The 11,090-nt window shown below is 47.3% G+C and overlaps 2 protein-coding genes across 2 annotated transcripts; both read left to right on the top strand.

The window, feature by feature from the left end:
- The first annotated feature begins 6 nt into the window (after positions 1 to 6).
- Positions 7 to 831, top strand: LOC121672209. Its single transcript, XM_042044784.1, is given in 1 exon segment — positions 7 to 831. A coding segment is annotated over 1 exon segment (759 nt). The 5' UTR covers positions 7 to 8; the 3' UTR covers positions 768 to 831.
- Positions 832 to 2,348: 1,517 nt separating this feature from the next.
- On the top strand, positions 2,349 to 8,307 carry LOC121672208 (endonuclease domain-containing 1 protein-like). The gene is made up of 3 exons (XM_042044783.1): positions 2,349 to 3,154; positions 5,822 to 6,141; positions 7,576 to 8,307. Exons 2-3 carry the CDS (start codon positions 5,857 to 5,859, stop codon positions 8,119 to 8,121), a joined length of 831 nt encoding a protein of 276 aa, XP_041900717.1. The 5' UTR covers positions 2,349 to 3,154; positions 5,822 to 5,856; the 3' UTR covers positions 8,122 to 8,307.
- The last annotated feature ends 2,783 nt before the right edge of the window (positions 8,308 to 11,090 follow it).

The following is an 11,090-nucleotide window of genomic DNA, read 5'->3' as shown; positions in this document are numbered from 1 at the left end:
TTGTGTTCATGCAGGAGGGGCATGTCCATGATTTCTCTCAGATTCATTCATTTTCATACACTGAGGTCACAAAAAATGGGATCTTGACCATCAGAGACTTCTGCTCTGGGGTAATCTGTTTCATTACACGCATCCTCAGTGCTGACACTGTTTCATCTTCTTTCCCTTTCAAGCTGATCAAGCCAACTTATCCCAGGGACATGAAAACAGAGAAGTTCCTCAGAAAGCAATACAAGATCAGTCCACAGCAAATTGGCCAGAGTCAGGCTATCACCCAAGACTAAAAGAAGCTGCAGGGTTTGGACCGTGGCCATTTGAGCCCCAGTGGCCATCAAAGTGGCAACAACAGCAAGTTGGCTACCTTCACCCTCACCAACATAGTGCCCCAGAACAGCTCTCTCAACAGAGGTGCCTGGAAGGACTACGAGAACCAAACGATGGCCCAGAGAACCCAGGGCTGTAAAACCACCTATGTCATCACGGGTGCTGTGCCTGGGAACACCTCCATTGCCAATAATAGGGTTAACAGACCCAGCCACATCTGGTCAGCTGCCTGCTGTCGGACCAACACCAACATGAAGACTTGGGCGGTCATTGCTGAGAACAACAAGAACCAGGTCCAGAACCTCACACTGGCGCAGCTGGAGGCCAACTTGTCCCAGCTCTGTGGGAGGAAAAATGTTTCTCTGTTCCACAGTGCCTGCCCCCGCTACCAAACCTCATATTCTGGGTGGAAGAGGCTCGGCATCTTTTTCCACATGTCATAGAATCACAGAATCACAGAATCACAGAATGGGTTGGTTTGATGGGACCTTAAAGATCATCTTGTTCCATCCCCTTCCCTGGTGCAGTGACACCTTCCACTACACCAGGTTGCTCCAAGCCCCATCCAACCTGGCCTCAAACACTTCCTGGCATGGGGTAGCCACAGCTTCTTTGATCACCCCATGACAGGGCCTCACCACCCCCTTAGTACAGAATTTCTCCCTAACACCTCATCTAACCCTGCTCTCTGTCAGTATGAAACTATTCCCTCTTGTTCTGTCACTCCATGCCTTTGTCCAAAGTCCCTCTCCACATCTATTGGTGAACTTCAAGGTAGTGGAAGGGGATCCAACTTCCCCCAGAGCCCTTTCTTGTCAAGGCTGAACACCCTCAACTGTCTCAGCCTGTCTCCATGGCAGAGGTGTTCCAGACCTTGGAACATCTTTGTGGCCTCCTCTGGATTCCACTGCAATAGGTTTGTGTCCTTCTCATGTTGTGAGCCCAAAAGCTGGAGGCAGCATTCCATGTGCAAGGACAAGATTCTGGGCAACCTGCTCGAGCTGATCCTGCTTGACCAGGGGTCTGGAATAGAAGATCTTGAGAGGTCCTTCCAAAACCCAACTACTCAGTGATTATGTGATTGTGGGACATGGTTTTGTTTGCGTGCTTTTGAAACTGCACCTTGAGAGCAGCAGCTGAGGTATCAGACAGGCAGGCTTTGCCATCAGATATACAGGATGCTTTGAGCAGCCAAAGCTGAATTCCTGTGACGCACTCCTTGGATACCTTGATTCTCTGCTCTGCTTCTGAAGCTTATCTGCAGATTTATGGAAAACTGCTTTGGGGAAATGTATTCAATATATTCAATGTATTCAATTTAATCAATGTCATAATCGAAAGATCAACATAGGACAGGTCATTTACTTCCTGAGTAGTTCACAATAAAAATTATTTGCTGCAGTGCTGGTTTGCAGGGTCACCTCATGTATAAGCCACAAATTTCCTCTTGCTGAAATTTCTACTACCAGTAACGTCACAGTCCCCAGAACATCAGTGCAATTTCAGGCTGAGGCACCTCTGTAGACACCTCTGCTGTACCTCAGGGGCTCCTTCTGAACTCGCTCACCCACCTCTACACACCTGCTGGGCCTTGAGACCACACTCATCCTCACCACTGCTCATCCCAGGCTCTGGAACCATGGGTGATTGACCACCCCTGTGAATCCCAGCTCCATCAGCTCCCTGAGGTCCTGAGGACCTTTACCCCTGACAGTACCCAGAAATGCCCTGCCCTCAACAGCAAGCTTGTGAAGCACTTGGGAAGCCAAAACCAGAAAGGAATCAGTTTTACAGAATCACTGAATGATAGAATCCGAGAGGTTGGAATCGACCTCCAAAGTCATCCAGTCCCACCATCCTCCCAGCACTATCACTGTAACCCTTAAACCACTAATCCATATCACCCAGTGCCAAATCCAGATACCTCTGAAACACCTCCAGGGGTGGTGACTCCAGCACCTCCCTGGGCAATCTGTTCCGTTGCCTGACCACGTGGCAGTTGAAAGCTTTTTTTCTAATATCTAATCCGAATCTCACCTGTCTCATCCTCAGGTCTTTTCCTCTAGTCCTCTCACTACTGGCATGGTAAAAGAGACCAACCTCAACCTTGTTACAATCTCCTTTCAGGTAGTTGTAGAGTGCCCTGAGCCTGCTCTTCTCGAAACTAAAATCCTAACATCTAATCTAACCCTGCCTTCTGGCAGTTTGAAGCTGCTCCCTGTTGTCCTGTTACTCCAAACCCTTGTCAAAAGCTCCTCTCCAGCTGAACCACTTTCAGGTACTGGAAGAGGCTCTGAGGTCTCCCAGAGCCTTCTCAGCACCAGGCTGTGGCATGAATAAGGGCTCTTACAAGCCTTTGCAATAAGGCAAGCGAAAATATGCAGCCTGACCATGCTAATTGTATTCTGAGAGGCTGCAGAAGAGCAGACTGTGAACATCTGAGTGTACTCAGAGACAGAGCAGTCAGTCTAATGCCACAAGAGATGTTCTGCCAGGAACGGAAACACACATAGATCCCCATTCATGGGGAATGAGGAAATGAACAGAGAAGTCACCAGACCCGGTTATTTTCTCCTGACATGTGATGCTGCAAGAACCTGGGAGAAATCCTGAGGAAATTGCAAATAGCAACCATCACCCCACTTCAGGGCAGGCATGAACAAATCTCCTTGAATAACAGAAAATCTTTCTTTCAGTGAAATTCCCTGTTTATCACAACAGGCAGATTTATGACCAGGTATATATATTGCACTGGGACTCCTGAGGGATCAGCCAAGCGCTTCTCCAGGCAGAAGAAGAAAGGTTGCCTGTTCTGAGACTCTGTTTCAAGGTAAGCTCTTGCTCCTTTCTCACCATTTACACCAATATTCAAAGTCTTTCCTGAGCTTTGGAGTAAATATATATAGACAAAGCCTAGGCTGGAGTTGCTGAGTTCCAACATCTGCCCTCCAAGGAGCAATCAGTGTTTATGCATGCACTGAATTTTGCATCTCTTTAACACTTTCTGTAAAGGAGGGCAAGGACAGAAGGAATGATTTGGGAAAGAATTTCAAGCCAAGCCACCTGGAAAATTAACATCAAACTGTTGAATAAGAAGGAGGAGTGAGTTTATTGAGCACCAAAACTCCACCCATGACCTTGCAAAAAACCTCTGGGCAAACACAGGTGGCTGAACTCCCGAACAAATTAATTTTCAACTTTGTTTGGGAAATCTAACAACTCTTCCTTCCTGGAGATCATATAAAAACAGCCAGTCTCAGACTGCAGAGAGGTATTTGAGAGTCCTCTGCCACTTTGGGGCTGTGAGCAGAGTCTGGTGCTGCTCTTTCCCACGGTAGGTTGGTTTCTCTAGATCTGATATTAAGTTATATATTACGTTAGTTAAATACATTTTTTCAGCTCGTGGAGGGGGTCATGCAAAAGGACTTTTCAGGAACTTCTCTGCTTGATTTGGGGCAGCTATGGGCATGCTCTGCACAGTACTGCAAAAAGTCACTACTTGTTCCTGTTCTTAATTTCCAGCTTACTGGTCACCATGTTCCTGATCTGGGGTTGCTAAAGAGAAAAAGGACCAGATGTCTTGGGTCAGAGCCAAGGGTATACGTAGCTTAATATCCCAATGTCAGCTGAGAGGCAGGACCCGAAGCTGGATTACTTTGGGTTCAGTATTGGACGTGACTGGAAGAGCTGTGTGTCTGTGTGAACCTGGATGGGGCCAGAGACATGTAGGAAGTGCAGCATCACTGTTATTTCCCTGCCCAATGCCCCATGAGACTAAAGCCCAACTCAGCACTGAAGGTGGCTGAGCAGAGTCCCTGCCCAGATGCAGATCTCTGCTGTGCAAGGTCCTCAGAGCATAAGGGAGTGAGAATGGCCTGAAGCTGTCAGGGGAGATTTAAGCTGAATATCAGGAAGAGGTTTTTCACCCAGAGGGTGGCTGAGCCCTGAACAGGCTTTCCAGGGAAGTGGTCACATCATCACACCTGCCTGAGTACAAGATGTGTTTGTACAATACTCTCAGGCATATGGTGGGATTTCTGGGGCTGTCCTGGGCAGGGCCCAAAGTTGGACTCGATGGTCCTGATGGGTCCCTTCCCACTCAGCATCCTCTGTGATTCTGTGAGACCATGTTTGGAAGTAGGGGCTTCCAGGCCCTGGTTTGTTGCAGGATTTTTTCTCCAGTGCCAGTGCAAAAGCTGAGCTCTTGACCAACTCAAGTAGGTTGCAAAAGGTGACCTTGTCCCAGTGTCATACCTCAGTTACATGATAACTGTGCTGTGAGAACTGTTTAGGCATGGGGTGTATTTGGAACCCGCCTCAGACAGACTGAGTTCCCCAATGCTGCCTCCTCTAGGCACTTAAAACCTATTTTAGATTTCACCCTCTCATGTGAAAAAGGGAGATTTGCTCAAACCCTTAGTGTGTGTTTAGTCTGTTAGTGCCACATGAAAGCCAAAATCCTTCTGCCTTATCAGTCTGTTGGTGTCCTGTTGTGGGGACCCTTCACTGAGTAGCTCTCTGGGTTGGAGGGTTTGACTGACTTGTTCAGGGTCACACACCAACCAGAGAAACCCCTCCTGGGTCTCTACACCTTTACCCACTGCCAGAGACTGCCAGCATCCTTGAAGGACTCACTTTAACTGTTTAACTGTAACAATAAAACTCTTTATTAATAAAACTGTGACTGGTTAAGGTCTGAGGCTTGACAGTGAAAGTATCTGACTGCAAGAAAGATATTCAAAGCAATATTCAGATAATTCAGAACAACACACTAATAAGCTTTAATCCCCAACAAAAGCTGGCTTGAGGTAATCATTCAGCATGCATAAAGTAGGATTCGTACCCAATAGGCATCCCTAAGTGAGAGAAGGCAGGTTCAGCCCGTTGACTGATCCCAGAAGTTACAATGGAGCTACCACCACTTCTGTCCATTTTAAACTCACTTTTATGCTATTTCTTTACATTTAGGTGGCATTTGCATGTAGTCATACATCTTTCTCAGTGAGGGGTTCTCATGCCTTGGGGGTGGATATCTCAGTGACGTACCTGCAATAACCTTGGGATGGGGATGTGCGTCAGTTCAAGGAGAGGAATTTTGCCATGGTTGTTGATTCAGCAGCAGGACATCTTAATTTATCTCCCATGGTCTTCAGCTGCCAGGCAGATTGTCAGCTAGAAAATACCACCGAGGTGTCTCCTCTGCAAGGGTTTTGACAGAGCCTGGCCGTGGTGTCTTCACTCCACGCCACTCCACCCGCTGTTCAGCCCTCCTCTTAGATTTGGACCTCCTTGTGTGTGGGAGGCCACATATGTTGACTGTGCTTCATCCAGGGAGAAGCAACCATATTTTCCCCTGTAACTTCTGTACCATTATCCTTTTCTCCCCAGTCATCTCCCTACACAGCCCTATAGCGCTGATGATTTTTCCATATCCAGGAGGACAAACTTACCCCCTCCTTGGTCTCTCATAGTCCCCTGCTCTGCATTTGCCTTCCAGGGGAGCAAGAGCCCTTCACTTGAAATCCTCCCGCAATGCTGTGGCTGCTGCTGCTGCAGGTGTTGGCCAGCTGCCTCTGGCTGGGACACAGCGAGGTGGTGAACTCCTTTGAAACTTCATGTCCTCAGTTTTTTTTCCGGGAGACCCCCCCAAATGAAGGCCTGGAGCCACAGAACCCAGCCTGGATCTGCCAGCGCTTCAAGAACCAGTATTACTTTGCCACTCTGTACGACAGGAAGATGCGTATTCCTGTGTACTCTGCCTACATCTACCAGCCTGGACCTGGCAAGAGACCTAAAACATGGCTGGTTGAGCCCCAGGTGAGTGTCTCTTACAGCACATCACCCTCCAGTCATTAAAAGCAGTATTAAAATAACCATTTCCATTTCCTCCCACACCCACACACATGCAAATGGACACACTGGATGGGATTCTCCTCATTTAACTTCAAACACCTGCACCACATGGTTCCTCTGATGCATCTGAGACATCAGCAGGAGGATGAGATGAGTCATATCCCAAAGGTGCCCAGTTTTCTGACTTGACCTGACAGGAAGAGCAAATCAAATCAAATTGCATTGCATTACAAAGTCAAATGGTTCCCCTCCCAGTGCCCTGCTGTGGTGGGTGACCAAGTGATGGGGAAAAGGCGTCCAAGAGAGCCTAAACTCGAGGGACCAAGAGTCCTGCTGGGCTCTGATCCCCACTTTGCCCTGATCTGTTTGGCATCCCTGGCAGAGCTGATCTGCTCTCAGTGCAGAGTCAAACAGGCTTTGTGAGTGGTGTGAGAAGAGAGAGGAGAAACTCAGAATGGGGTGAGATGGCCCAGGGACAAAGCCTCGGCAGGCACAGGCACTGGAGTGTTGCAGTGGGGATCCTGCAACATACATATACCAAACCAGGAGTCCCGTGGAAAGGAAATATATACGGACAGACAGATTCTTGCTAGATGTTTCAGAGATGTTCATTTCTCCAGCCGCATGGCCGGGGCTCTGCCGAGGAACTGTTCCAGTCACGGGACCAAGGGTCCTTCTGCCCGCGCAGGGAACACAAACCAACCAGTGGGAACGAGGCTGAGCAGGGGCAGGGAAACCCCGTGTCTGTGCCCTCAGGGCCCCTCTCCCAGGGCTACACAGCGGGGAGAGGAGACCCCAACACTGGAGATGAGAGGGTCAGGTTAACACTGGGGGGATCTCTGGAGTGATGTTTCAGGCAGTGAAAAGTGAGGAGCATCAGTGTCAGTCCAGTCAGAAGGGCGTGATCTCCATCCACAGGAAGTTGTCCCTGAGCCCCTTTGGCTCAAGCTTGTGTGGAGGCACTTGGTCCAGAAGGATCCAGCAGACAGACAGAACTTCACAAACTACAGAGCTCTCCCAAACATCTTTCAGACAAACTTCAGACCTTTAGGAAAACAGGCCAAGGAAATAACGGACACAAAAAGAGGAAATTCCTGTCATTGCTAAGGACAGAGTGGCAGGGTTGATTTAGGTGAAAATGAACCACAGAAGAAACCCATATGCACTGTTTCAAAGGAAGGCTAAATATAATGCAGTAAATGTGAAATAAATTTCTGAAATAAAAAAATATTTGCATTTGTTTCTCATAGGAACTTGAGCAACTAGTCTGGTATTGTACCACATCAGGACCAGACAAAAGCCAGGATCTTGACACTCAGAGACCTCTGCTCCAGGGAAATCTGTTCCATTATTCCCATCTCCAATACTAACCCCTTTTCCTCTTCTTTTCCTGTCAAGCTGATTGGCCCAACTTATCCCAAAACTATGGAAAAAGAGTGGACACTCTTAAATCAATACAATGTCAGCTTAGAGAAAATCAGCCAGAGCCAGGCTATCCTTCATGACTACAAGAACCTGACAGGTTTGAACCGGGGCCATTTGAACCCCAATGGCCACCATGATGACTACAGCAGCAGGATGGCTACCTTCACCCTCACCAACATAGTGCCCCAGGATGCGGAACTCAACGGCGGCGCCTGGAACAACTACGAGCAGCAAACGATGATCAGGAGGACCCAGGGCTGTACAACCACCTACGCCATTGTGGGTGCTGTGCCTGGGAACAACTACATCGCCAGGGGGAGGGTTAATAAACCCAGCCACCTCTGGTCAGCTGCCTGCTGCGTGGTGGACAACAACTACATAAAGGCTTGGGCAGTCATTGCTGAAAACGACAAGAACCAGGTCGAGCTCCTCACACTGGGGGAGCTGGAGGACATGTTGACCGAACTCTATGGGAGGGGACAGGTTTCCCTGTTTGATAGTGACTGTCCCCGGGAGTAAGCTTCCCATCCTGGGTGGAAAAGGCTCAGGAGCTTTTCCCACATGTCATAGAATCATAGAATGGTTTGGGTTGGAAGGAATTTCAAAGACCATCCATGTAGTCTCAACTCCCATGCCATGGGCAGGGACACCTTCCACTATCCCAGGTTGCTCCAAGCCCCATCCAACCTGGCCTTGGACACTTCCAGGGATCCAGGGGCAGCCACAGCTTCTGTGGGCACCCTGTGCCAGGGCCTCACCACCCTCACAGGGAAGAATTTCTTCTTAGAATCTAATCTAACCCCACCTGCTTTCAGTTTAAAGCCGTTCCCTGTTGTCCTGTCATTCCATGTCCTTGTGCAAAGTCCCCTTCTCTTTTAAAACCCTTTAGACACTGGAAGGGGATCCAAGTTCTCCCAAGAGCCTTCTTTTCTCCAGGTTCTCTCACCCTCAGCTCTCTCACCCTCTCTCCAGAGCAGATGTGCTCCAGCTTTCAGAGCATCTTTGTGGCCTCCTCTGGACTCCACTCCAACAGCTTTGTGTCCTTCTTCTGTTGTGGGTCCCAGAGCTGGAGGCAGCACTGCAATTGGGGTCCCAACAGAGCAGAGTAGAGGGGGTAATGGACTGTAGGGGGGTAACAAGACAACCCAAGACTTCCAAAGGTCTCTGACTCATTTCCAGAAAGGTCTGACAGAACAGACTTCATATGATATGAAGTGAGAAACCTGTCTTGAGGGCAGGGAAATTTATCCATAAAAGGGTACCTGCTGCCATGTACTTAGAGAGTAGTTCAGGGACTAACATACCAATTTCCCTGCCAAGTGTCTAATTTACTAATAAAACTTTGTGAAATTTTACGGATCTTCTGACTTTTGTCGTTCTTTTCGACCATGAACATTTAGGGATCCTGGGGTGTCCCTTTCCCTTAAAGGTGGTTTTGTGGGCAGAATGGGAGCTTCAGGCAAAGGTTAATAGAGAAACCTTCCCACTGAGTCATGAGGTGCAGAAAGGACCCTCTTGCCTGGTAAAATCCTTCTCAGAGAGGTGTCTGGGTTCAGCTGAATCTGATCTTAGCCCTGGACTTTGTCAATGGTTTAGGTCTAAAGGATTATATAGATGTAATTGAAACTTTATACAACTTGTCCCACAGGTTTGAGGATTGCAAAGCAGATATATTTACATAAATATATATGACTTATGATGATAATGATTAGGCAAAAATATCTTAATCAGAATTATTTAGTTCACAGTATGGAAGCTGTAACTACCAGTGTAATACTGTGCACTATGAAGCAGTATTGAAGTGAATACATTAAAGCAGTTATATTAAAACTTGCAAAAACAATTAAGTAGAGATTGATGTTACTCACCCATACCAATGACCATGGTCAAATCTCTTTGGCTCAGCCTCAAGAAGTGACCTGGAGAGTCATCTCCACTCCAAGGAGGAATCTTCACACACACACTCCAGGAAGGTGTTTGTTAGAAGACCCTGCCACTAAAAAGTGGGACTGGGCTTTTTCAGTATAAAGTGATGGACTGTCAGTCAGATGTCTCCAGACCATCTGTGTCAGCTCAGCAGCTTTAGATAAGCTATTAGTAGTATAACTTGTTTGTTCCTTTATTGGCTACTTTTCCAGGTCTACTGTATCCTTATCTCACCCTCAGGATGTTTAACTTTGGGATTGATGAGTCTGGCTGGTTCCAGCATTATTCAACAGCAAAAGCAGCATGATGGCCCCTTCTCCATTCACCACTGGGAGCTTGGCAAATAGGCCATTGCTCAAGTTGTTTTACCCCATTCCAGGCAGAGCATCCTGCTACAGGTGGGATGACACATTTTTGGCATCATGTATAGGATGCCATGGTTGAGGGGGCCCATACCCCGCAAGGATATCATTTCTTTATCCATGATAAATTCTGGACAGGGAGGGCTAGGAGGTTATCCATTGGCTGTTAACAGATGGATGGCATTCAAGCAGCTGCAAGCCAAGACTCCCCAGGAAATGTCAGTGCTTGAGTGCTCCCCATTTTTGGAAAAATTGAGAGTATAACATTTGCATTGTCATCTGGTGATGAGCAAGTAACATTAAGACCAGTAATTGAAAGTAAAACCAGAGATGATTTTCGAGGACAGCAAATTTCTACTAAAATGGTGCCGTGTATGATGACTGAGATGTCAGAGTCCCGGGAAAGATACAGCAGAGATACATGGGATGAAAACATATGGGGTGATTCTGATGACGGAGAACCAGGTCAAGATGATTCTTTATCTCCTTCAACTTCCCCCAAATCTACTAGTCATTGTCAACAATTAATAAAATTTCTAATAGATAAGGGAGCACAAATTCAATATCACAGCAGCGGCGAGATGCCATGAAATTCGGTTTATGACCCAGATGGAAAAGAGTTAAAACCATTGCAATAAATGGAGCAACTGTCACCTGTCAAGCTGATAAGGCTGATTCATGGCTCCTGGGTGGGAAGCTGGTGTCAGCTGTCTTTGAAGTTAAAGATCACAATGAAAAGCTTTGGGGTTTTGATGTTCTGAGTGATTGAATCTGGCACCTGCTGGATGGCAGTGTGTGGTACCTTGGTCCAAATGTCAACAGTAACCCTAAAAGAAATCCAGACTCTGCAGTGTGCTCGCTCTATGTGGCACCTGCACTTCCTGATTCAGGCATTGCCAGAGTATCACAGTGCCGGATACTTGGTACCATGTAGGGTGGGGTTTCTGAAGTCCTAGTGGAGTGAGCCAGAGAAGGAAGCCATATGCCCTGTTCCAGAGGAAGGCTGAATATGTTTCCCTAAAGATGAACAAAAAGATCTTGAACTTATGAAAAAAATAATCATTGAAGCTTATTACATGTAGCAACTCGAGCAAATAACCTGGTCCTGCACCACCACATGTGGCAGCTTCCACATTTAGCAAGGGGTAAAACTTCTGTCTTTTTGTAGAATCATAGAATCATGGAGTGGTTTGTGTTGGA

The sequence above is a fragment of the Corvus kubaryi genome, unplaced genomic scaffold (assembly GCF_017639235.1).
Source record: "Corvus kubaryi isolate FWS band 111438036 unplaced genomic scaffold, C.kubaryi_AGA036_p1.0 42213, whole genome shotgun sequence".
NCBI lineage: Eukaryota > Metazoa > Chordata > Aves > Passeriformes > Corvidae > Corvus > Corvus kubaryi.
This window is presented reverse-complemented; position numbering and strand designations above follow the sequence as displayed.